At 33.9% G+C, this 27,106-nt stretch overlaps 1 protein-coding gene across 2 annotated transcripts in view; it reads left to right on the top strand.

The window, feature by feature from the left end:
* The window catches only part of KLHL1 (kelch like family member 1), a 361,548-nt gene extending 336,082 nt beyond the window's left edge, over window positions 1-25,466 (top strand). For both annotated transcript variants that reach the window (XM_047081567.1, XM_047081490.1), the window contains 3 exons: window positions 1,187-1,399; window positions 19,072-19,243; window positions 25,407-25,466. In XM_047081567.1, coding sequence (XP_046937523.1) covers window positions 1,187-1,399; window positions 19,072-19,243; window positions 25,407-25,466 — 445 coding nt within the window. The remainder of the gene's footprint in view (window positions 1-1,186; window positions 1,400-19,071; window positions 19,244-25,406) is intronic.
* The last annotated feature ends 1,640 nt before the right edge of the window (window positions 25,467-27,106 follow it).

Here is a 27,106-nt window from a genome sequence, read left to right as displayed (position 1 = left end):
TATGTGATACATTCTTGCACATAAATACTGTATTAGCAATGCTGGGTTCAGCTAAATCAATACTATAATTTGTCAGTGTAATGTGTATAAATAAAAGAGTAGCTTGAAGTCAACAATTCCTTTAAAACAATAGAAAAAATGGGGGATACTTTTCTTATATATAAATTCTGTACCAGGGATTGTGCAAGATGCCTTGTATGGAGATACTTACTCAATAAGTAAAATTTCTGCAAAACTTTAAATTTTAAATAATATCTAAATTTTAATAATTTAAATGACAAATATTTAAATTTTAATAATTTTAATTTTAAATTTTAATAATATCTCATGATTAGAGCATACTTCTTTTGAGTTAGATGTTCATAGAAATAAATGAAGTTCAGATTTCATAAAGTATTTAGAATGAGAAAAACTTCTTAGTGAATATTTCACTTCTGGGTGTTTCTGCGAGTTAAATTGTCCAACACTTGTCCTTTAAAATGTTCCTGTTGGTTAATTTCAACACACTGAAGACTGAGACCTAGCAGACAACCATGAGTAATCAAGCAAAGAGGCCTACAGCCATAAAGGGCACACTTGGGCAGTCAGTTACATTTTATCATGCTCAACATTAAGAGAAACATAAAACAGCTTTTTAAAAAATATGTATCTAGGATATGAAATCAGTTTAAACATCATTTTATAGAGTTACTAAAGAATATTAGAGCATGCATTTGCAAATCTAAGACCTGAATGATTTTATATACTAGACAATAGTGTCTTCCTGCACATTTACTTAAACTTAATACTGTATTTTTCAGTTTCTATTTCCCATTATATTAATTATAATGTCCCCTGACTAAAGCAAAAATTCCATAACATCTAATCTTATTAAAACACATTTGAGGGTGGCTGAGCCTGGGTGGCTCAGTTGGTTAAACGTCTGACTTTGGCTCAGGTCATGATTTCCTGGTTCACTGTTCGAGTCCCACATTGGGCTCTCTGCTGTCAGCACAGAGCCCGCTTCAGATCCTCTGTCTGACTCTCTCTTGCATGCATGTGAGCAAAAATAAGTAAACATTAAAAAAAAAAAAACATTTGGGACTCATATGGTGATAGAAAATATACTTTTAAAGATCTTCTCCTTTTTCATATTTTGTCATTCAGACCATAAGATTAAATCTTGTTTTTTTGATTGTGTTTTTAGGTTATATTCAGTTGGAGGTCGTGATGGAAGTTCCTGTTTGAGTTCAATGGAATACTATGATCCTCATACAAATAAGTGGAACATGTGTGCTCCAATGTGTAAGAGGAGAGGAGGTGTTGGAGTGGCCACGTGCGATGGTTTTCTCTATGCAGTAGGAGGTCATGACGCTCCTGCTTCAAATCACTGTTCCAGGTTACTAGATTATGTAGAAAGGTAAGATCTAAGGTCACAGTTACAGTGAGAGAAATAATGTGAATTACAGTGATGCCTAATTTAAGTGATTGTAAAAACTGCATAATTTAAGGAAGGGTAAATTCTACTTTCTAAATCTCTTTCTGTTTGTCTCTTTATCCAACCCTCCCCCCATACACACGTACACACACTTTCATTATTTTTTTTTTAATTCCAGCATAGTTAACTTATAGTGTTATATTAGTTACAGGTGTACAATATAGTGATTCAACGATTCTATATATTACTGAGTGCTCATTGAGATAAGTGTACTTTTAATCCCCATCACCTATTTCACCCATCTCCCACCCACCTCCACTCTGGTAACCATCTATTTGTTCTCTACAGTTAAGAGTCTGTTTTGTTTTGCTTTGTTTTGTTTTGTTTGATTCTTGTTTTAATTTTTCCTTTTTTTTTTTCCTTGAATTCCACACGTGAGTGAAATGATATGGCATTTGTCCTTCTCTAACTGGCTTATTTAGCTTGGCATTATACTCTATAGCCCCATCCATGTTGTTGCAAATGGCAACATTTCATTCTTTTTATGGATGAATAATATTCCTTTGTGTATGTATACCATATCTTCTTTATTCTTTCATCTGTTGATGGACACCTGGGCTGCTTCCATAATTTGGCTGTGGTAAATAATGCTGCAGTAACATAGGTATGCATATATCCTTCCGATTTAGTATTTTTGTATTTTTTGGGTAAATACCCACTAGTGTGATTACTGGATCATACAGTAGTTCTATTTTTCTCCACATCCTCACCGACACTTGTTTCTTGTGTTTGATTTTAGCCAGGCTGGCAGGTGTGAGGTAATATCTCATTGTGGTTTTTATTTGCATTTCCCTGAGGATGAGTGATATTGAGCATATTTTCATGTCTATTGGCCATCTGTAGGTCTTCTTTGAAAAAGTGTCATGTCCTCTGCCCATTTTTTAATTGGATTTTTTTTAGCGTTGAGTTTTATAAGTTCTGTAGATATTTTGGATACTAATCCTTTATCAGATATGTCATTTGCAAATATCTTCTCCCTTTCCATAGGTTGCCTTTTAGTTTTGTTGATTGTTTCCTTCACTGTGAGGATGCTGTTGTTATTGTTGTTGTTGTTTGCTTTGTTTTGTTTTGTTGATGAAGTCCCAGTAGTTATTTTTGCTTTTGTTTCCCTTGCCGCAGAAGAAACTAGAAATTAGTTGCTAGGGCCAGTGTCAAAGAGGTTACTGCCTGTGATCCCTTCTAGGATTTTTATGGTTTCCTGTCTTACATTTAGATCTTTAAACTATTTTCAATTTATTTTTGTGTATGGTGTCAGAAGGTGGTCCAGTTCAATTGTTTTTGCATGTAGCTGTCCAATTTTCTCAACACCATTTGTTGAATAGACTTTCCATTTCACAATGTATATTCTTGCTTCTTTTGTTGAAGTTTATTTGACCATATAATTGTGGGTTTGTTTTTGGACTTACTTTCATTCTTTATTGTTTTATTTTTTTCCTTCCTATCTCCCTCCTTTCCTCTTTCCTCACTTCTTTCCTTTCTTTCTTCAACTTTTATTTAAAGCCCTGTAATTTTTTCCACAATAATTTAAGGTAATATTTTAAAAGATCCTTTAAAACAGTTTTAAGTAATCTACTAAATTTATGAATATTTGTTAATTCTTTTTTAAAATTAGGTGTTTAATTGTTCATCCTATATTGTTCTACTACTCCCTTCCCACTCTCAAAGGTGCATTATGGACTTTCTTTTGTGTCATACCTTTATTAATGGAAGACAGACTTATTAGAACTCTATCTTCTGTAATCCTGGTCCTCTTTTAACTATTCCTAAAAATGGCCAAGTGCACAAAGTTCTGGAGTAGAAATATAGGTTCTCTTTTAATTCTCCCTAAAAATGGTCAAGTGCACAAAGGTCTGGATTAGAAAGGAACCCTGTCTTCAGGCTTGGGTCCAACAATCCAAACACTTCCTGGCATGTTTATATCTAAGTTCTCTTTAAGGGCTGTATATCACTTGGAACTATTATACTGTGTACAGTGATAGAGAGTTAGTGAAACCTAAGATGATATTTCTTATTATGTAAGAATACATGCTGATATATGGGGAAGTGAGAATTGGGAATACTGAAGTCAACTGTTGTATCAACTGAGATAGGATAAGTAATTCTGTAATGAATAACTTTGAAATGCTCAGTGACTTAATACTGTATTTTTTTTTCTTACTAGTGCTGCATGTCCCTGACAGATCCATGATATCATTGCTCTGCTACTCAGAATAGCAGATAAGCTAAGTATAAGCACTGCTAGTGTTGGAAGGGAAACGTGTACACTGTTCACTGGCTCTTAGAGTCCACATGCCAGTAATATAATTCTCTTTTCTCCATACTTTGACAAACCAGTCACATGGCCACAGAAAAATTAATGAGGGTGGAAGAACTTCCACCTGGTAGAAGAACAAGAGATAACTGGTAGATTGCACTGATGGCAATAACAATTGTCCTCTTGATATTTAGAAATCACATCCATTATACTCATGCTTGCAGGTGGTATAGTCAGTGGCAGAAAGATGCTCTTTTATAATGTATTTGTCTAAAGATATGTGATGATTTTTGTTGAGAATAAGGCCATTGCAAGAGATAGCTTTTAGTAAACTGACTGTGCTCAAACTTAAGCCACTTCTTGAATAAAATGTAGAAACATGTTTAATGACATTTCTAGTGTGTGAAATTTCTAGTGTGTGAAATACATAAATGTAGATTTATGGCTATCTACACATAGAGGAAAGCAATAAGCTCAACACAGTTTCACTTCACCATTCTCTTGTCCAGTGAAATTAGGAACAACAGGTGTTACAGTGAGGACAGTGGTGAAAGGACAAATAAATAAATGTACACCTTTATATACACAAACATAGTCGTTTATTTAAAACATACTCCTAATAGACTGACAGCTCATTCACATTTTTCTCTGATAAATTCTTGGGAAAAATAGCAAAAAGAAAAAAAAGATTAACATGATGTGGCTCCTATTTTTACTATATATCTTACATAAATGTTACTAATGAAATGATATTTCATTATTCTCTTCTAACTTTACTGTTTAATGTATTGAAATGTTGTGAATAGAGGCATAAATAATCCAGTCTACAAATATATTTATGATGCAAAATTAAACTTAAATAAGTGTAGCTATTTTAAGTTAGAGGAGTACAATGGGTATGAGTAGTTTAAGTAATGCAGAAGCACACAGCATTATCATGATTCTTATCCCAGCTCATATTATGTGTCAGATTAATAGCATTTTTGTAGTTTCTATCACATATATTCTATAGTGATGATTTCACATGTAAATCATCAATAAATCAAGATACATAATAGTACTCTGTAGGATTATTTTACACATATAATGTAAAGACTGTTTTTTAGTTATATAATCTTAGGAAAACAAACCATTAGGAATAACAAGTAGTAGTGTACAATGTTATGTATCATAGATTGAGGGATAGAACAAATTTTACTATATGACAAGGATTTCTTATGGAAACATAAAGGTATTACATAATAGTGGTGTTAAAGTAGTTATATAAGACATCAAAAGTTGTAAAGAGTCAGGCTGTCTTAAACACAAAGAACACTGGCATCTCAAATCAGAGCAAGAAAGAAGTCAAGGACTCAACAAGAACAGACAGTTTAGAATAGTTCATGGAACAGTGAAAACCAATTTCACAGCCAACTCTCACTCTGGTAAGAGCATCCTAGTGGACAAAATTGATGTCCAAAAGGTGTAGTGAGTTCTAGCAGAATTGCCCAGAAGGTGCAATCCATAAGACAAAGCACATGAATCTATTTTTTTATTCAACAAATATTGTTTTGCATGTATTTTCACTGGACTAAATAGAACTTGAAACTTACTTGAAAAAAAGAGACAAATAAATAATTAGAACTTGAAGATCATAAATAAAACAGGAAACCAGGCAATGAATCAAAAAATATGCTCAAAGGCATTGGTTCTGCTGGCTAATAGTAGATCGGGACCACCTTCACCCTCAAATCTGCATCCCAGCCATAGGCCTGCAAGAGAGAGATCAAGATAAGAGCCTCTTAAATCTGCCTTTGTAATGTTCACTCTGCCTTCTTCCAATTTTTTCTCCATATAGTAGTAGCCAGAGAGATTTTTTCACAAATCAAATTTGACCTGAAAGCACAAGGGAGTTTTCTTTTGTACCCACTATCGATAATATGATGAAAAAGAATTTTAAATAAATTTTTTAACGTAGCTAGATCCATGTGCTGGTGATGATCAAGATTAGCCTGTTCACCCCTATAATCCTTCCCTTGGTACAATTCTTGGTACAAAGTGAGTCCTCACCAAGCCTATAGTGAATCAGGTAGATGCTAAGAAAAACAGGCCTCAAATTTCTCACAAGGGAAAACATCTGGAGATATACTGTAAATAGGAAGGTATATAGATTAATAGATAGAAAGATAGGGATGCACGGATGTATGGATGGAAGAATGGAAGGATGCATGGATGTGTGGATGGACTGATGGAAAGACAGATAAATTTTTGTATATTTTTCTATTTGCATATGAATGCCCATTTCCACCATTATAGACTGAGTATCCATGATTTACATCCATATATTTTAGGCATTTGTTTTATTGACAAAATTTTTGATAGGGACTAAAATATTAAGCAACTTTTCATATATTTATTGAAAGTTATATCTTTATATCTAATCCAAACACTATTAACAAATGAGCATCTAATAAATTTTTATACATCATTTACAATAAATATAAAACGTCTGTTCAAAATTTACCAAATTCTAGTCTAGTCATATCAGAAAAAGTCACCTAGGGGGGCCTGGGTGGCTCAGTCGGTTGAGCGTCCGACTTCAGCTCAGGTCACGATCTCGTCTGTGAGTTCAAGCCCCACATTGGGCTCTGCACTGACAGCTCAGAGCCTGGAGCCTGCTTTGGATTCTGTGTCTCATTCTCTCCCTGCCCCTCCCCCGCTTGTGCTCGGTCTTTCTCTGTCTCTCAAAAATAAATAAATGTAAAAAAATTTAAAAAAAAGAAAAGAAAAAGTCACCTAAAATAAGAATACCTAATTTATTTCTGTCCAGATATGGCTCAATATTATTATCATCTTTAGATCTTTGATAAAGAATGAAATAATGAAAGTTAAGATTTGCTGTCAGACATATAGGGATAAATACATTATTAATTTAACATTTTTAATGTTATACACAATAATATATAAGGTAAGAATAGAATTTTATATTCTTTCATATCTCTTCTTATTTCAACTTTTTGGTTTGGACATAATCCAAGAATTGTAGCAGTTCTAAACAGTGAAAACAGACGATCAAGGAGAGACTTTTTATTTGAATCATAAGCACTTATCCTAGGCCATATAGCATATTAATATACTAACTCATACTTTGACATATGTAAGATTCTAAATTTTCATAATTTCTACCTGAACTGTTTAAAGTTAAAATGTTTGATTGGGGTTTTGAACTACTTAGTAAGAGATTTTCTTCTTCTTCCTAAGATCTTACTGTTAACATTAGCCAAATGAGTGTAGCATAAAAAGACTAACTAGTGTGCTGTTAATGTTATTTTTCTATTATTGTGCACACATAATCTTTGCTATTTCTTTGATAAAAAATTATGTTCAAATTTCTTGTAGACATATATGCAAAAGATGGAAATTCTGATAGCCTAGATACGTGGGGGCCCTGCTTTACAAGTGGATGTAACAACTATTAGCTAACACCACAGCTAAACTAATTTTGATATGTGAGTAGATATTTGTAGATATGTGATATGTGATTAGATCAATGGCTTATGAGGAGAGTGTTGTCTTTGAATTGGTCAGCTAAGGACAGGGAATAACAGAATAATCTGTTGTCCTTGGATGTACTACCTGGAATGCTAGCATCATGGTACTCCATCTACATGCTTTAAAGGAAGGAAAAGAACAATTATGGGGAAAGGTAGGTGTCCATGAATAGATGAAACCTCATGTCCAAACAGATGGAAGGATATCAACCCTGGTGTCAAGCTACCAAATCCATTTTCATGTTGAGAGAAGCTATTTAATACACAACCTGGACTTACACTGCTAATAAGACTTTTCTGTTATATTAGTAGATTAAGTGATTATATAATCAATTGCTCCTTAATTCTGAACTGTTAAAAGGTATGTATGTATGTATGTATGCATGTATTCATTCATTCATTCATTCATTTTGAGAGAACTAGTGCAAGTGAACTCCACCCAGCTCAAGTGGGAAAGGGGCAGAGGGAAAGGTAGAGAGAGAATTCCAAGCAGGCTCCAGGCCCAGCCCAGAGCCTGATGTGGGGCTCAATCTAATGACCATGAGATCATGACCTGAACCGAAATCAAGAGTCTTTCACTTAACTAACTGAGCTACCTAGGTGCCCCAAGGTATTTATTTTTAAAAGTGAATTTTAACCAACATTCAGATCTCCTGGGTATGCTCCATGTTCTATTGATTGACAATAATTTAAATAATTTTTGAAGCCCCTCTGAGGAAACTATATCTAAGGAGTCAAAGAGCTGTGTGGCTTATCCTTGCTTCCCCGTGTTCTGTCATCAATTCACTTCTCTTCTCCTCAAGCTTAAAAAGGATGTAATAAATATGATCTAGGTCAAAATAGGATTTTTCATGTGCCTTCATAGGCAGTTAAATTAAACTTAAATAAAATTAACTTTTTTAAACATTTTTTTAATAAATACATAGGGAATGTTGAAAAGGGGAGAAGAAATCTAGTTACCCCGTCTTCTTTCCCAATGTTTCTGTTCCCATTATATATTTAAGAGAAGTAACAAGGATGATTGGGAGAATATCAATAACTACTTTTTAAACGCCTATCTTAAAGATTAAGCACATAATCAATATGAGAGTTGGAAACACGCAAACAATATTGGGAATCATTTTTTCCCCTAACATTGTGCTGACTTTTCTCCCTCTGTCTTATTGTTGAAATGGATACTCAACTCAAAACCATCTTATGTCACATGTGACCCTAAGTTAGACTGTTGCAATGAAATAAAAACAGGGAATGTGTCCTTAGAGAATGTGTGGAAGATCCTGTGTTGAGGAATTTATACTTATCAGAGAATAATTTGTAAATTGAGACTGGATTTGAACTAAGAAATCCTGTCTTGGATAGTTGCAGCCTGATATTTAAACCACTCTGATGTTTTTATTTATTATTTAGTTAGTTAGTTTATCTTGGGGGGGGAAGAGAGAGAGAGGGAGAGAGAGAAAGAGAAAGAACATGTGGGGGAAGGGCAGTGTCAAGGATAAAGAGAATCCCAACCAGGCTCTGCACTGTCAGCACAGAGACTGACACCAGGCTCAATCCCATGAACTGTGAGATCATGACCTGAGCAAAAACCAAGGGTCAGATGCTTAACTGACTGAGCTACCCAAGCGCCCCATGAAGTTTTCATTTTTTTAATTTAGAAGTAGTGTTTGTTGTTGTGATAGAAAATCATGAGGAAAAAATCATAAAAGAAAGCAATTTTGTCAGTAACTCATTAAAATTCATTTATGTAAATTGATGTCTATATTTGATTCTTTTTCAATACATTGAGACATATTTACTAGCAAAGGTTAAATTAAAGAAAAAAGCCAGTCTATTTCTTTGTTCCTTTCTCCAATTATACATTTAGGTTCTATATGTCAGGAGTAGAACATATAATGAATGCTTAAATATCCTGTCTGAATAAATCAATGGATGGATTAATGTACATTGTCTGATGGACTATGGCTTCTGATCTTAAATTCTACCAACACTATGGTTGGTTTTTTTTGACACTGGTTTAGACCAATACTCAAAATAGTTATTTTGTTTATTTTTATAAATATTAGGTATAGATGTTGCTAACCATATGTATGTCATATGGTTAATACAAATTTACAAATATTTTTAATATTTTATTTAAATGAAGATACTTTATATTTTTAAGGTAGATATATACTTCTTCATGAAATTGTTTGCTATTGTTTTAGTTATTTCTAGCAAATAATTCTACAATCTTAGTGACTTAAAATACTTCTATAATTGTTTCTTTTATGATTAAAATCTTTCATGATTATGTGTTGACTGGGTTCAGTTGGGCTACTCTTCTACTCTGCATGATATTGGCTGATGCTACAATCGTGTGGGGCTCAACAAGGCTTTAATATTTGCAATCATTCGCTGGCCGAGCTGGCAGTTAGGGCTGCCTCTCACCTGGTATCTCAGTTGATGCTTTAGCCAGAGCACTGTGGTTCTCCTTTAGCTGGATATTCTACCATATGGTAGCAGGGGTTCCAAGACACGGGAATCCAAGAGAACGGGCTCAGAGAGGGCAGACATCCAATACAATGAATCATCAGGCCTCTACATGCATCACACCTATTAAAGTCACACTTGCCAATGCTGGTCACAGCAAGGAAGGAGTGGAATACTCAAATGTATGACACTAAGAGTATGGTTCTTTAGGCACCAGCAAAGTGACAACCAGCACAAATATGCTTGTATGTTAAAAGTAATTTCCCATATTGAAATCACATTTTTATATGTAATTATATGAAGTCATATATATGTATATATAATACATAATATATAATATATAATATATAATAATATATAATATATTTTACCCTCATTTTATAGCTTTACTTGTTATCAGTTAACTCTTTGTTTAGTAAATCACTTGGCAAATAACATAAAATTCTCATGTCTTTCTATTCATTTCTTTGGGGGAAGTTACTGAGGTCATGTAATCTGACTCCTTTCTCTGCCTTTAGGGGAGCCAGTCCTGTAGGTGTGGACTGTAGTCACCAGCCTTTGTCTGGAGGCACTGCCGTTGTGGGCTCCTTGGTAGGTGGAAACAGGAGCACCAAGAGCCACAAGGGTTTATAAATCACAATAAAGAATTAATTTCTAGGGCCTCTGTGTCTAGGCCCATGGAAGTAGACAAGCCATGAAAATCTGTGGTGGTGTAAAACCTGAGTCCAGGCAGCAAGTTATTAGGAAAATGATTGATTTCCTTCTATGTATGTTGTATTAAACCAACTATTTTATATGAGAATTCCTAGAATTAAATTGTTTCAGGGTAGATAAGTTTTGAAGTAGAAACAGTTTTCCCTCCATATTCTATATTACATACAACATTTTGAAAAAAATCTAAATAATTTTGGTGCTATCGTGATTACCTTTATAGGTCATATTTTTAGTTACACATGAAATAGTTATCAAAATTTACTGTGTTCTGGGTCATAAAGTAAACCTCAACAAATTTCAAAAGTTTGAAATCTCATAGGGCATGTTCTCTGATCAACAGGGAATTAAACTAAATTAAACTAGGGAATTAATCAGCTGTTTGTTTTTTGTTTTTGTTTTTGAGTAAGTTCAATGCTTACTGAGGGGCTTGAACCCACCACCCCAAGATCAAGAGTTGCATACTCTATAGACCAAGCCAGCCAGGTGCCCCATGTTCAACTGTTTGAAGTTAGGAGATACTTTGAAATGATATGTGACTCAAACTGGAAAATAATTTGAACTTAATGATAATGAAAATATATATCAAATGTTGTGGGATGTAGCTAAAGAAATTCCTTTTTAAAAATTATATTCCTTTCACTACAGATTTTTCCAAATGCTTCACGCTAGACTTGGTATTTCTATAAAAAATACAAGTTCACACTATCATTAAAAGAGGTCTTGGGGCACCTAGGTAGCTTAGTCAGTTGAGGATCCAACTCTTGATTTCGACTCAGGTCATGATCTCACAATTCGTGAGTTCAAAACCCATGCCCAGCTCTGGGCTGACAGTGCGGGGCCTGCTTAACATTCTCCCTCTCTCTGCCCCACCCTTGCTCACATTCTCTCTGTCTCTCTCAAAATTAAATAAACTTAAAAAAAAAAAAGAGGGGCCTCCCAATTTTCCCAAGCTCTCCTCAAGATCTTATTAGAAATGTACATCATTAAACTCTGTTTATACCACACAATAAAATCATTTAAGGTACCATGCAATTTAGGCAAGACTGTTTGAATTACTGAAAAAGTTCACATAAAGAGAATACCACATGTATCATAAATTGCCAAGAGACGAATCTACTCCTGTGACATATAACATGGGGTACTAAGTTCTAGCATTTCCAAAGAAATTCTTGAAAAGAAATTTATTGACTTAAGTGCATGTACTTAGCAAGGTAAAAGAGCTGAAAAGCAAAGATTTAAGCTTCAATCTCAAGTTATAAAAATTGGACTAAAACAACTACCAAAACAGAAGTGAAATAGTGATTGAAATATATTAACAAAATATAAAGCAAACATGAAATTGAGAGGATTAAAAAGAAACCTAGGTTATTTCTCTAAAAATATTTGCAATAAAATTTAAAAGCTAGTTGCTAGATTGTGAAGGAAAAGGAGAAAAAAATTACCTATACCAGAAATGAGTAGGGACCTCTGGGTCCCTAGGTCATGGTTTTGGCTCTTGGTTTTGGCTCAGCTCATGATCTCAAGTTCATGAAATCAAGCCCCGTATTGGGCTCCATGGAGCCCCCTTGGGATTCTCTCTCCCTTTCTCTCTGCACCTTTCCCCCCACCTCAAAATGAATAAGTAAATTTTAAAAATAAAAGAAATGAATGAGTCACTATTATGAGACTCTAAAAAGAGACTATTTGAATATTTGTGCCATTATTTGAAATTTTAGTTGAAATGAATTAAATGAATTAAATGAAATTATATGAATTAAATGAATTAAATGAAATTTATAGAAAAGTAAAATCTTTTATACACTATGTAGGAAATAAAAAAACAAGAGAAACAAATAAAAAAAAAGATGGTTAAACTCATGAGCATAGATGCTAACATCCAAAAGAAATGTTAACGAATCAAACCTAGATGTGAATAAAAATGGTAACATATCTCAACCAATTTGCATTTATTCCAGAAATACAAGTTTGGTTTAGCATTGAACAACTAATCAATGTAAATCAATAAGTCATAAATAAACATCTGAATAAATGCAAAAATGATAAAATTCAATACCTACCATAATAAAAACTCTCACCAAACTTGGAAGAGAAATTAATAGAAAAGTAGTCAAATATTGAAATATGTTGTTTTGTGATTTTCATTAGGGAAAAAATGAATGTAAATACCACTTTTTTCAACATTTTATTAGAGTATCCAGTAATAAAGCAATAATGGAAAGAAAATTAATCATTAGAAAGGAATGAATAAAACTGCCATTATTCAAGGTTACATGATAAATATCTAATGATAATCTAACCACAGTCTAATTAGAAACTATTTGATTTAAAAAGTGGGTTAATAAGTTTGCTATATACTCAGTCAATATATGAAATTAATTACATTTCTACCTGCAAACTATAACAACAAAATTAATGTATAAAAAGTTGCCATTAGGTGTACCTGGCTGGCTCAGTCAGTAGAGCATGTGACTCTTAATCTTAGGGTTGTAAGTTCGAACTTCATGTTGAGTGTAGAAATTACTTAAAACTAAAATCTTTAAATAAATAAATAAATAATTGCCATTAAAAAGTTTAAAAAATGCCTAGCAATGAATCTTACAATAGATATGCAGTACCTCTAAACGGAAAATAAAATATTGAGAAAAGTTTCAAAAAATCTTAAATAAATGGAGGGAAATGCCACATTCATGGAACAGAAGAATTGTCCTCTAAAATGTTTTATGGATTCATTGCAATCCTTATTTAAATTGTAACTGTTGGGGCAACTGGGTGGCTCAGTCAGTTGAGAATCCTACTTCGACTCAGGTTATGATCTTACTGTTCCCAAGTTCCAGCCCCACATTGGGCTCTGTGCTGGCAGCTCAGAGCCTGGAGCCTGTTTTGGATTCTGTGTCTCCCTCTCTGTCTCTGCCCCTCCCTGACTTGTGCGGACATGCGCACGCGCTCTCTCTCTCTCTCTCTCTCAAAAATAAACATTAAAAAAATTTTTAAAAATTGTAAATGTTTGTCGAGTGTGATTGTGGATGTAATGTTGAAAAGTTAATCCTATAATTTAAATAAAAATGAAAAGGACCCCAAATCTCAAGAAAACTTTGAAGTACTACATGTTACAACTAATAAAGTTACTTTAAGATATTGTGGTAATGGCCTAGTACAAATGAGTAGACAAGTGAAACAGATTTGTGTTCAGAAATAGAATCACACATATGAGGAATCTTGACTTACGGCAAAGGCAAAAGAGCACATCTCATGTGGAAAAAAAAATCAGTTTTAGCTCCATCTCATATCATACCAAAAATCAATTCAGGATGCATTTTAAATGTAAATAAGAAACAAAGCTTTTATAATATAACAGAGGGGGTAATCTTTACAGTTTTAGGGAAGTGAAAGATTACTTAAACTGAATCTGGAAAGAGTCATTCATAAAGACAAATATTCCTGTTAAAATACCTTTCATCAGGGCGCCTGGCTGGCTCAGTTAACAGAACATGCGACTCTTGATCTTGAGGTCATGAGTTTGAGGTTCATGTTGCATGTAGAGATTACTCAAAAAGGAAAAAAATTTAAAAAGGTCCTTCCTCAAAAGATAGCATGAAGACTAAAAATTTACCCCAGAGAGTGGGAAAAATATTTGCAACGCATTTAACCAACAAAGGCTTTGTTTCCAAAAAATAAATTCTAGAAATGATTTTTCAAAGAACTTAAAAACATTAGAAAAAGTCGGCAGAAGATTGGGAGAAGAGCTCTTGAAAAAATGACTATTGGGGGGCGCCTGGGTGGCGGAGTCGGTTAAGCGTCCGACTTCAGCCAGGTCACGATCTCGCGGTCCGGGAGTTCGAGCCCCGCGTCGGGCTCTGGGCTGATGGCTCAGAGCCTGGAGCCTGTTTCCGATTCTGTGTCTTCCTCTCTCTCTGCCCCTCCCCCGTTCATGCCCTCCCCCCGTTCATGCTCTCTCTCTGTCCCAAAAATAAACGTTGAAAAAAAAAATTAAAAAAAAAATGACTATTGGGAAAAATGCTTGGAGTCATCAGAGAAATGCAAATTAAAGTCACAATGTCATACCAGGACCTACTAGACAGGCTAAAGTGAAATTAGCTAATACCACATGCTGGAGAAGATGGAGAGCAACTGAAAGTCTCATGACACTCATGGTGGGACTGTAAATTGCCCAGACTCTATAATACCAATTGGCAGTATCTACCACATTTCAAAATATACCTCCTCTTTGACCCACAAATTCTATTCCTAAATACCCATTAAATATGCATATGTATGAAAATATCTGAGCAAGGATGTTTATAGGAACATTTTTACAGTTGTTCTGAAGTTTTTAAAAATTAATTTTATTAAAATTAATTTATTTTCCATTCCTGTCATGAAAATTTCTGAAGTCAAGGTACATCTGTTTTGAAAATCTCATAAGGCCTGGTAGATACTCGTTTTCTTTACAGGAAAAGTGAAATTATTTATTTTTGACCAGCATTATTGTCACGCTTGATTGCCTAATTCAAATAATTTATGAAAATTCAACTATAGATCGTATAATTCATTTCCTAGAAATCTAAAAGCTCTTTCAGAGAAGTTTACTTTTGTAGCATGGATCTCATCTTTTCTTATTTCTCTTTTTACTTATTTGCTTTGTTTTGTTTTACAGGCGAACAAACCTGGCTACAGATCTCTTCTATGTCATTTAATTTGCTTTGTAGCTGAATATTGCCTATACAAGTTTAGGAAAATGAGTATTTTTAATTTTATTGGTTACTGAGGTAATGCTTTTATACTTAAAAAGTTTCCCTTTAATATTTTAAGATCAATTTTTATCCTTAAATAATGTAAAAAAAGGGGGGGGGGCTTAAAAAACTAATGGTACCTCAAAAGCTTCAATGGAGATTTTCAATGAGACACTAAGTTTTGTTCTGTGACTCTCATATGCCTTCAGCAAGTTTTCATTTTATAGCCAATTTTAGCCCCTACATGCTGGCACTTCTCTTTCCTGAGGGCTATAAAGTTTAATAGAGTCCCTGATACAGAGCTCACACCGTGACAACAAAGGCCAAGGTGAGATGTAGGAAAGGCTGACAGCCTAAATACAAAAAGACAGTCAACTCCCTCCCACTCCACCTTTTTCTCTTTCAAAAAAGTGAACAGGCAACCAGAAAAAAAATTGGGGGAACTTAGTGAAAACTAAGTGAACCCCACCCCCAACAATGACAGAGTTCACTGTTAATAATTGTTTGGGAAATGGTTATATATCTGTGGATCCTCTCCTAAGGTAAAAAAGTCCGTGTATTTCACTTTAGGGGGTTACAATTTTGTATATCCCTGGGCTGAAAGGTGAATCTATTGAGTTCTGAATATAGAAAAATTAGAGTCCTTAATGTAAAAAACAAAATAACCACTAGTAGGTAACCTTGTATTTGTGTATTTACTTTCTAAATATCTAGGAGAGAGTGTGTGTATGGGTAGGAAGGGGTTGGATTGTTTTTGTTTGGGTTAGATTTCATTTTGAATTGCGATATATAAAGTTAAATTTTCATCATTGCCAGATATGAATCAAAAGTTTGTTATTACAAAAAAATATGTTACATAGCACTGAAGACAGGTATATCCAATCAAAGGTCTGGATTTCTAGAATGCATTAAATTTGTAAAGTTCCCTTTAGGAATTTTGTAAAATTATATACACATTTTATACACACACACACACACACACACACACACACATATGTATATATGTATATATATGCCAGTCATGTATATTTCTAAATATAGACATCTATTTCTAAATATAGAATGTTATTTCTAAATGTGTACTAAATATAGGGCATACTGGCATTTTCTTATTTTCCCCTGGAATGTGAGTATTTGAGAATTGTTCAATATTTGAGTTTCACTTAAAATTTCATAAGTCTTCAGAAATTAACTTATTATTTCTTCACACACTAGTGTTGGCTATTTTCTCAGTTCTTCTGCCTTTTTGCCAAGTGACAAAGTCTGCTTTGCAGACAATAGTTGAAAAAAATTCTATAGAGCTGAATAGCAATTAAATGAGGGATAAAATATGACTTCAGAAAAAGCTATTTAGGTGAAGTGATTGTGACAGAAGCCAGCCTGGATTTTACTGAAGAATGAATACAGTGTAAAGAACGTTCACTTTTCACTGAAATTAAAGTGTATTATACATTCTTACTTCTAAGGTTATTTTTACTACAGATCTTTCCTGACAAACAAAAAACTAAACAATACAATAAACTTCCCTATACTCATTATCCAGCTTCAACAACTATCACCAATGTGTCATTCCTGTTTCAGCCTTTCCCCTTCACTCTTTTTTAAGTATTTCAAAGAAATTCTCAAACATATCATTTTAGCTCAAAACATTTCTAAATTCATCTTGAAACAAACAACCAAAATTGAACAGGACTTTTTTTTTTAAACATAACAACAATGCTATTATCAGTACTAATAAAAACTTAAATGATTCCTTATTAAAATCTAATTCCCAGGCTATATTAAAAATTTCAACATACCTCATCTTTTAATAGTTGGTCTATTTGAATGGGGATCCAAATAAGGTCCACTCGTTTTTTTCTCATGTTGAAGTCAAATTTATTTAGAATAGCTACTTCTTCCTAATTATTCATTATAACTGGGGCTTTTGTTTGTTTTGCTACTGAGTTTTTGGAAAATTCAGTCAGCTAACCTATAAAATGTTCCACTTTCTGGATTCTACTATTTTCATTCCTTGAGATGTCTTCTCTTCCTTTACCTCCTCCTTCTCCTGCTCTTCTTCCTCCTCCTCTTCTTCTTTTTTGTCCTTATTTTTATTTTCTTTTTAATTTTTTAATGTTTATTTATTTTTGAGAGAGAGAGAGAGAGAGAGAGAGAGAGAGACAGAGCATGAACGGGGGAGGAGCAGTGAGAGAGGGTGACACAGAATCTGGAGCAGGCTTCAGACTCTGAGTTGTCAGCACAGAGCCCGACGGGGTGGGGGTGGGGGGGGGGAGGGCTTGAACTAATGAACCACGAGATTATGACCTGAGCGGAAGTCAGATGCTTAACCGACTGAGCCACCCAGGTGTTCCAATTTTGTCCTTATTTAAAAAAAATCTTTTATATTTCAAAATGTTCATGATAAGATTTTGATGGCATGGATTAAGTGTTTATGTGTGTCTATCGGTGCCTGTGTTTGTGATGTTTTGAGTTTATTAACTACAGCATGTAAAATTACATTTTTATTTGCTAGATAGCATATGGTTCATGGTGGTCCTGGTTTTGGAGGCATTCAACCAGTCTCTCATTTCACATAAATTATCTTGGCTGTCACAACCTTTCCAACCATGGCATGTAAATGCATGTAGCATCTTGGATAACATGAATACAGAGAAATATAAATTTCAGATCTTTGGGGTATTCTCAGCCTTTTCTTTTGTAACAACCTTCTTTGTTTTCAATAAACTATAGTAGGTTTTTGTTTTTGTTTTTGTTTTTGTTTTTGCTTGTTTGTGTTTGTTTCTTTGTTTTAGGAGTCTGTGGGTTGAAAGTTTCAATTGGTGAAACACAAGATTTGAGTAGAAGAACAAACTAAAAATATGTTTGCTGTGTCTGTTAAGAAAAACAAAAAAACAAAAAACTTTGACCCTGTCTTCTTTTATATTTACTCTGCTTGGCTTGTACTAGCTTTTTCATTTCCGTATCTGACCTTGCAGGTGCAGGTTAAAGGCAAAGAAGTGGTTTAATCCTTCTTAGCTGAAGTAAAGTCCATTCACCAAAGTATTCTTCAGGCTTCTGCCACTCAAAATACGAAATTTTCATATATAATGTATGGAAATCAGAATTTCTGGAAATTAAATTATTTTTGGTTTAAATTCAGTAATGATAACTTGGGCCCCCTGCTTCAGTGTCTTGATTTACCAATCTCTCCCTTACAGTGAATCCCAAATAAAGCCACTAAAGCACAGTTCTGTTCATGTTGTAATTATTTTCCCCAAGTTTTATTACTGGAACACAGAATGCTTTCCTACCCATCACACAATGCATAAGCTGATCAAAAACTACCCTTTCAGGCACTCTGCTCCTTGTTACCTCCCTGAACTTAGCCACTCTGCAACCCTGCTTTCCTCAAAGCTGGCCATGCATTTTCATTAGCACTTCAGATTTTTTTTTTTGCATAAACTTCTCCTTTTCTTTCTAGAAAAGTTAGGTTACACTTTCAGACCTGATTTAAAGGAGACTTCAACTGTAGGGGAATTCCATAATTCTCCCAGATTTTTAACCATTATTTATCATTACCATAGCATTTTGCTTATGTTTGTTTCACAGAACCTCATTCTACAGTGGAAAATAGTGGCTTACATATCCGACTCCCTTGGAGAGAAATCATGATGCAAATTTTTCTGCTAAGTGACTGTGCATCCAACGAAGAGTCTATGTATATTTTTTAAACACCTTAAAGTTTAGAAAGCCAGACATTGTGGATATTAACTCTTGAACATCTGCTCAAATGATTGAGCTTTTAGAAAAAACGCAGTTTTGATTTTCATGGTGTGCTTTTGAAAGAGTATTTTCCACATACTCAAAGTTGAATGTGGTTAGGATATGCTATGTCCTATTTTCCTTACATTTTAGATATGATCCCAAAACAGACACATGGACCATGGTGGCTCCTTTGAGTATGCCCAGAGATGCTGTTGGAGTCTGTCTCCTTGGTGACAGGTTATATGCCGTTGGTGGCTATGATGGGCAGACATACCTCAACACTATGGAATCCTATGATCCACAAACAAATGAGTGGACACAGGTAAGAGTGTTGCCAGCATAATACTTCAAATACAAGAATTTACTTCATTTACTTCGTTCTAAATTTCCTTGAAACCCAAGTGATTGATTTAGCCCATTTTCATGTTCATTTTGTAAAAAGTTCACTAAATCACATATTTTTGTGTATTTTTCTCTTATGTATTTTGTAATTAATAAAATTCATATTGAAATGTGATATGCATGCTTCAATGGGATTTCCACTTTATTATAAGTAATAACAAGGAACAGTAACTGAATTTTAATTAGCTGAAACAAAAAAAAATCAAAGTGGAATATATTGGTTCACAAAATCCTAACTTTAGCATATTTGGTTTTAGAGATAGCTGGAATAAGAAGATGGAAAGCTACAGAAATCAACTTCCTGCCTCCCATTTTTGCTTTACTCCCTTTATTAAGCCCACTGTTACCGACTGCAGAGAACATTTACCATGGAGTGGAGATGCTAGAAACTCCAAGTAGCAATCCTCACAACCAAAAACAGAAAACAAAAACAAAAACAAAACACCTGCTTTTTAATTAAAAAACAAAACAAAACAACAACAAAACAAAGAAACAAACAGCAAAGGGCTCTAAATGATCTGTCATGTAGAAAGTGCTCACTCCCAGACAATCACTTTGGTCAGGAATATTCAGTGAAATAATTAGCTGATCTTAAGTGAGGTGCTATCCCTTGATATACAGTACACTGTAGTTAGAGACTCAGGATAATGCTAGAATAAGGCAGCTCCCTGTCTGGTCACATAGCTGAGGATTTGTGTTGCATGTGTGGGTGCTGGGGGAAAATAAGGGCAGTGCAACCAAATTATAATGGAAAACCCCTTATTCAGTATAACTACTATGACCTCACTTTTAACGGAGGGAATGGATATATTCTAAGACTTGTGTCCCTGTATTTTATTACTTTCTACTCCAAATTTCTCAGTGTTTCTATTATTCCTCCCCTTTATCAGAAACTTAGAAGCAAGATACCATTCCAATAAACAAACCATTTCCATCAATGGATGCAATGAGATTCAAAGGTCTTATTGAGTTGAAGCAGAATAAGAACCTCATCTCCTAATATTCCTCAGTGGATGGAGGGTTCCATTTTTTTGAGGGGGGAGGGATTGCAGAAATTGAACAAAGTTTATCTGAAGAACTTGAACACTGATTGAAGTAAATTTCTTTTAAAGATACTTACTTTTAAAGATATATAACGTCCTTGATTGTGCCAGTTTCGATATGTTCAATCACAATATTGAAATAGGCTGAATCTGAAGTACAAAACTAAATTCCGAATGTCCAGACTGCCTTATGGATCATACCCTTCCCTAAGAGAAAATCCTTTGATTTCACAGGAGATAAATGAATTTGGCCAAGAAGGAAAAAAAAGAAGGCAGAATGAAGGAAAGAAGGGAAAGTTTTTGGAAAACTGGGTCGTGTGATTTTCTGTGTTTCACTTTAATTCTAAGAAAAGAATCATTTCCTATCCAAAGAGCAGCAAATATAAAAGCAGTTTGTAATTATTGCACTAAGTTTTTAGAGGATATATTTTAACCTATCCTTCTGATTCCCTAGTGTTTACAAAGGAGACACTGCATGTATTAATGATTGTTGATTTGCCAAGGAAATGTACCAGTTCAATGATACATATTTAAAATGTGCCACTTTCACAAATGAACATCAAATAAAGGAAGTTTACAGGCATATCAATGATAGAATGTAATCTTCATTTCGTGTTTATAATAATGAGCCATTTTGCTTATCATTCTTCTGAAATTAAAATCAAAATAATATGTGTAGTAATAATAGGTAAAATTCTCCTGAAGACTATTTTCCCTCATCTGTATTTTACTGTGCTGTGTTTTGGATCATATAACAGCTTACAAACAGGAAGGTGGTATTTAAAATGGTTTATAACAGCTTTACAAAAATGTTTTAGAACAACTTTAAGTACAATAAACATTAATTGTAAAGCACTTAAATTACTCTAAGATTTTATGTCTATAATATTTTCATTATTTATATTTTTAAGATAGCAGACACACACAAAATCACTTTGAAAATTTTCAGGATTCTAGGTCCCTGGCAAAAAAATCCCATATGTGCTGGACAATGCCTGTTACTTTCCCTCCATTTACCCCATAAATGGAAAAAACCAATATGTTATCCTATTTATCATTGGCATCCCCAAATGGCTGAGCATTAGAGTAAATAAACAAACTATATTAAAATATCGAAGAATGTATATTTGGAACACTTCCTAAGCTAGCTAATTATAAATAATGTTAATAGATTAGGGATCAGTTTCCAGATTCATGTCTTAGATAGTTTTACCGAGAATACATGCATACATGTATACATGTGTACGTGTGTGTGTGTGTGTGTGTGTGTGTTTTAATAAATTTGACTTTGTCATTTAACACTGGGTTTATTTCTTCTGTTTTATTTGAAAAAAACAATATGTGTGCTTCAAGACATAAAAAAAGAACTTTCTTCCATTTCCCCTGGTATGGGTAAAATCACCCTTTCGTGTGTTGTCTTGGCACATTGTCATAGTGCTGTTATGTTTTATCCACCCGTACCTATAAAGATAGTGTGTGATTTACTATCATCTCCCCGAGGACTAGCAAAATTGCTGGCACGGAGTAAGAGACAATGTGAATATTTCTTAAATAAATTAGTTGAATATTACTGTTGCAACTCAGTTCTGTTGTGTATGAGTTTAGTTTGTTTACACACAATAGATATATGGCAGTATCCCCTTATCTGCACTTCTGCTTTTCCTGGCTTCAGTTAACAATGGGCTACTGTAGTTTGGGAGCAGGTGATCCTCCTCCTGATGTATTGTCAGAAGGTTAGTTGTAGCCTAATGTTATGTAACAATGCCGACATCATTCACCTCATTTCATCTCATTACATAAGTATTTTATCATCTCACATCATCACAAGAGGAAGGGTGAGTACAGCACAAGATATTTTGAGAGAGAGAACACATTCACGTAACTTTTATTATAGTATATTATTATTATTGTTCTATTTTATTATTAGCTATTATTGTTCATCTCTTATGGTACTTAATTTGTTAATTAAACCTTATCATAGGTCTGTATGTACAGGAGAAAAACAGTATAGAATGTGTTTGGTACTATCCATGGTTTCAAGCATCCTCTAGAAGTCTTGGAATATATTCCCCCTTCAAGAGGGGACTACTGTAGAGAATAAGTTCCAGGGGAACCTGGTGAAATATCTACATTCTCGGTTTCTTTTTTATAATTGGTTCTGTGGCCAACTTTTCTAGGTTGTCATTCTAGGGTTGAAGGTGCAACCCTGGAGGGAGAACATAGCAGGTTTAAAAAATAAATACAATTAATTAATTAATTTATATATATATATATATATATATATATATATATATATAATACAAAGTTAGAGCAAAGGGAAAAAGACAAAAGATCTCTTAAGTATTTAAATTTATTTATGGAGAATATATTAGTGCTCAAAATAGCATGATAAATTCTGTGGTAAGGGAAATACTTAGCTATATGATAGAATTTAAGTGTATTGGGTAGAGAAATCTTCCTTCAGGAAATGGCATGTAGAATGAGGCCTGACAGGTGGCTAATAGTTAATCAGATAAAAATATGGGGAATGGTTTGGTTTGAGAAACAGAATTTGAAAAGAATTGCAGGAAGAACATGTAACATGTCGTACTGGCCAAAAATAAAGTGGTGAGCAAGGAGTTTGGAGACATAAACAGGGTCTATATGAGGCAGGGCCAGAAGCCATGTTTTTAGAATCTTGACTTTAATATAAGGCTGAATGGGAGTTAATGAATTTTAAGCAGGGAAGTAAATAATCAGAATTCTGTTTTAAAATAATTGCACTTGATAGGATGTGAAAAACAGGAGAAAGCAAGATTAGAGTCAGAGAAATCTGTTAGGAGGTTATTTTACCAATCCACCATAGGGGTGGAAACCTTTCTTTACTCCTTCTAGGTTATTTGGTTGGTCTCATAATTAAATTAATATAAGATGGATGAATGGGATAAAAAATTAATTTTGTATGTATGGGAACCCCGTAAAATATGAGAGTCAAAGAAGTGGCCAAAGCAGGAAGCTTTATTCTTTTTCAACAAAATGATAAATTTGTGATGAACTGACAAGGGATTTGAGCTTGTGGTAGTAAATTGGTGAAGAAGTAACAAAGTTTACTTATACAGCATTCTTGGCTCTAAATTCCCTATCTCTGGTGATAAGGATGCCTTCTAGTGTCCTGGTACAGGGAGGTTACCTTTCACATGGGAGATTTATCTCCCGCTTTCAGTGGGACCAAGGAGGGTCAGCAAGTCCTTTCTGTACCAATCATCTCTGAAGTACCTTTAATTCAAAATAATCAATATGCCAAAGTGGCATATCCTGGGGTGGCATACTGCAATGCTTCACACTCAAGGTAAAATTGTAATGTGAACTGACAGGAATAGGTTGGATGGAGAGATACTTATAGGACTTGATGATTATTCAGGTGTAGGGTTGATGAGGTAAAACTAAAGGTTATGGATGTACCCTAGGTGTCTATCTTGAGTAACTTGAGAGTGGTGTCATTAACTGGCACAGGAATCACAGGAGGAACAACACATTTTTGCAAAGAAGTGCAGAGATTTATTTTTATAAACACACTCATGCATGTAGGGAGATGTAGATGTAGATATAAAGTGAAGCTATTCATGTTATACTTTTTCTAGAAACTATGCACAGCATTTCTCAGTATTGAATGAACATTGGAGGGTATTTGGGAAAGTTTTCAAAAATACAAGTACCCCATATTCATCCCATTCCTATTGAGTGGTAGGGCATGAGCAAATATACTTTGTAAAAGTTCGTTAGATGACTTTGATATGAAACAATACTTTAAAAAGAGGGACAATGGAAGGAGTATGTGCATTTTGGAGTGAGATACATTTCAGTTTGTATACTTTGCTTTATATATTGTTCCCTGACATTCCATTCACATACCTATCACAAAAATAACAATACATGATAGGATTATAAAGATGATGTGGTGATCTATAAAAATTATTCTTAATACGAATGAAAGGAATAAAAAATTATCACATAGGAAGTTGCTCTGTGTGCTTGTGTGTGTGTGTGTGTGTGTGTGCATGCGCACGTGTGTATGTGTGTTAACTCTGCAAAGGGATGGCAGGTAACAGTAAGTACATTCAACAGAACTGTAAATATGGGTGGTGATTTTCATATTAGAGAGTGAAACCATATCCTTTCTCAATCAATAAGATAATATATGTGATCTGAGATTATTTTTCTCTTAGCTGTTTTATTTCTTACATTTTATTCACTTTCTTCTCAGCTTGGGATAATATCCTGTAATTTCTAGCCTACTCTGATATTTTTATGTGCATAAATTATTCTTAGAAAACTGTAATGAAATCTTTCATATCAAAATGCTCAAATTATTCAACTCTTGACTTACCTCTATGGAATAAATTTTCATTACAAAGTGTAAAAAATTATTGTTTTTAATATATTTCTAGCCAGTTTCATATTCAGGATTATTAAAAACATCTCAATTCTCATTTTGATGACTATCATAAGGTAGAATTTTTTAATAAGCACTATAGAAATTGTAATTATGGCTTATTTATGACAATATATTGAAGTTACTTCATTGTTTGTCTCTGTTTAGAATGAATGAATAACACATTTAATTCAGTAGACTATCTGGGGAAATAACTTCAAAATTATTTCAATAAGTGTAATAGCTATTTGATCTGAAATATATTCCAAGATACCACTATGAAGTATTGTCAGAAATGTGTCCATGCAAGCCCAGAAATAAATCTTCTTTGGAAACTTTTCTATAGTATCTTTATGTCACTAAAAATCATTAAATATCTTATTACTTGTATTAAAAATCCCATAAATGACTGCAGGTTTTAACAACTTCAATATGCAAATTTTTGCTCTTTTGTAAATGCCATTTTCATTGTTTCCATTTTTATTGTACTACTTGTGGCTAAATTGGGAAAATAGAAGCACATGTATTTATGATTTTAACACATATGAGTGTTTTAAATATATTACAATTTGTATACTATTCTATGACAGTAAAAATTGTCTTAAGTTGTGTTTCATGTTTTTCAACAGATGGCTTCTTTGAATATCGGGAGAGCAGGTGCCTGTGTGGTAGTCATCAAGCAACCTTGACTTATTTTTATTTGGAGAGATTTTATTTGCTGGAGTGGTTATTTTTATAACAGAGAGCAAGAATGAGAATTTCCTGAGATGAAAATTCTTCAAGAACAAGGATTTCTGTAGATTTACCTACTGATGTCAAAAGAGGTAGACTATCAAAAAGAATTATAAGAATAAAAAAAAAACATCAAACTGCTGCGAAACAATGTCTGGCCGTATATTAGTTAGTTCAGGAATGGTTATTGGTAATTTGTTTTGTATTGTAGAATACAATAACTAAAGTTACCAAAGGCTTGTTTTTCTTGAGCAATTAAGAGGAGAGACCAATATTTGTGACACGGATAATTTCATGACTACAACTCATTCAATTGTTTTATTAGTTTGTGGCAATATCAAAGAGGTCAAAGACATGATATTTCGTCTGACAGAACCTGATTGGTTTACTATTTTCCTAATCAGTTGTGGTCATTCCAGGAGGCAGAATGATATTTCATTAAAACAAACACGCTTCTTCCTCATTTTCTCAACTATGAGAACAATTAGAGAAACAGATTCATGCCTGTCTCTTGCATTCAGAAAACAAACTGTTCTGCTAATCAAAACTTCTATATCATCAGAGTGGATGGTTGAAATTTGTTGCAGCCGTATTAGCAATCTGAAGCTGGCAAACACAAAGGATTGTTTTCATTAGGCTTACCACATTGCTTTGCTTTTTGAACACACTGAGCCAAAGAATCAGTACAATTATGGGCTTTTGCCTTATGTTGAGTTCAGTGTAAGCATGGAAGCTAGTTACTCTGAATGTTATATATATCACTGCATGTTCAAGTCCTTTAGAAATTTGTTCATAAAAAAAACAAAAACAACTTAGAATTTTGAGACAGAAATCTATGATCCATTCATTTGGAGTATTAATGATCATTGTTAGAAGGAGGGCAGACTCCAGATTCTCATTCCCCATTTTTCAAACTTGTTACATTGATATGCACATTATTTTATGCCAAATGTTTGTAATTGTTTAAAGCATAAAGTGGAAACATTACACATTGTCCTTAATAGATTCATGTAAATTTTAAACATAATTAATAAATGATAGAAAATTTGCTTTTATCACTGTATCTTTCTTCAATAAATTTTAATTCAAATCTGAGTGAAAAACTGATAAGGCTGGGGCACCTGGGCGGCTCAGTCAGTTAAGCATCTGACTCTGGCTCAGGTCATGATCTCACATCACAGTTCATGAGTTCCAACCCCGCGTTGGGCTCTCTGCTGACAGCTTGGAACCTGGAGCCTGCTTTGGATTCTGTGTGTGTCTCTCTTTCTGCCCCTCCCCCCCCCAAAAATGAATACATTTCAAAAAATAAAAATAAAAAAAAATTGATAAGGTATACGGTAGAGATAGGGCATTTTTATTGCTTGAGTTTTCAAAATAATCAAGGAGTATGTATCTCTCTCAAAATGTTTATTTCCTCTTAAACATTACACTGACATCAAATACAGTCTTTAATTATTGCTTTCTTTTGTAGTCACTCAGTTGAGGTAGTTAGAAATAATGCCTACAAAACACACATCACATAATGAGTGCTGATAATTGTGCAGGATCTAGAAAAGGTGAAAAGAAAAATCCTCTTTGAGTCAGAGTAAGCCATGGG

The sequence above is a fragment of the Lynx rufus genome, unplaced genomic scaffold (genome assembly GCF_022079265.1).
Source record: "Lynx rufus isolate CCGP_SWC_20201006 ecotype Redwood Valley unplaced genomic scaffold, mLynRuf1.p SCAF_1, whole genome shotgun sequence".
Lineage (NCBI taxonomy): Eukaryota > Metazoa > Chordata > Mammalia > Carnivora > Felidae > Lynx > Lynx rufus.
The sequence above is the reverse complement of the archived record's forward strand: the minus strand, read 5'-3'. Positions and strand labels throughout refer to the sequence as shown.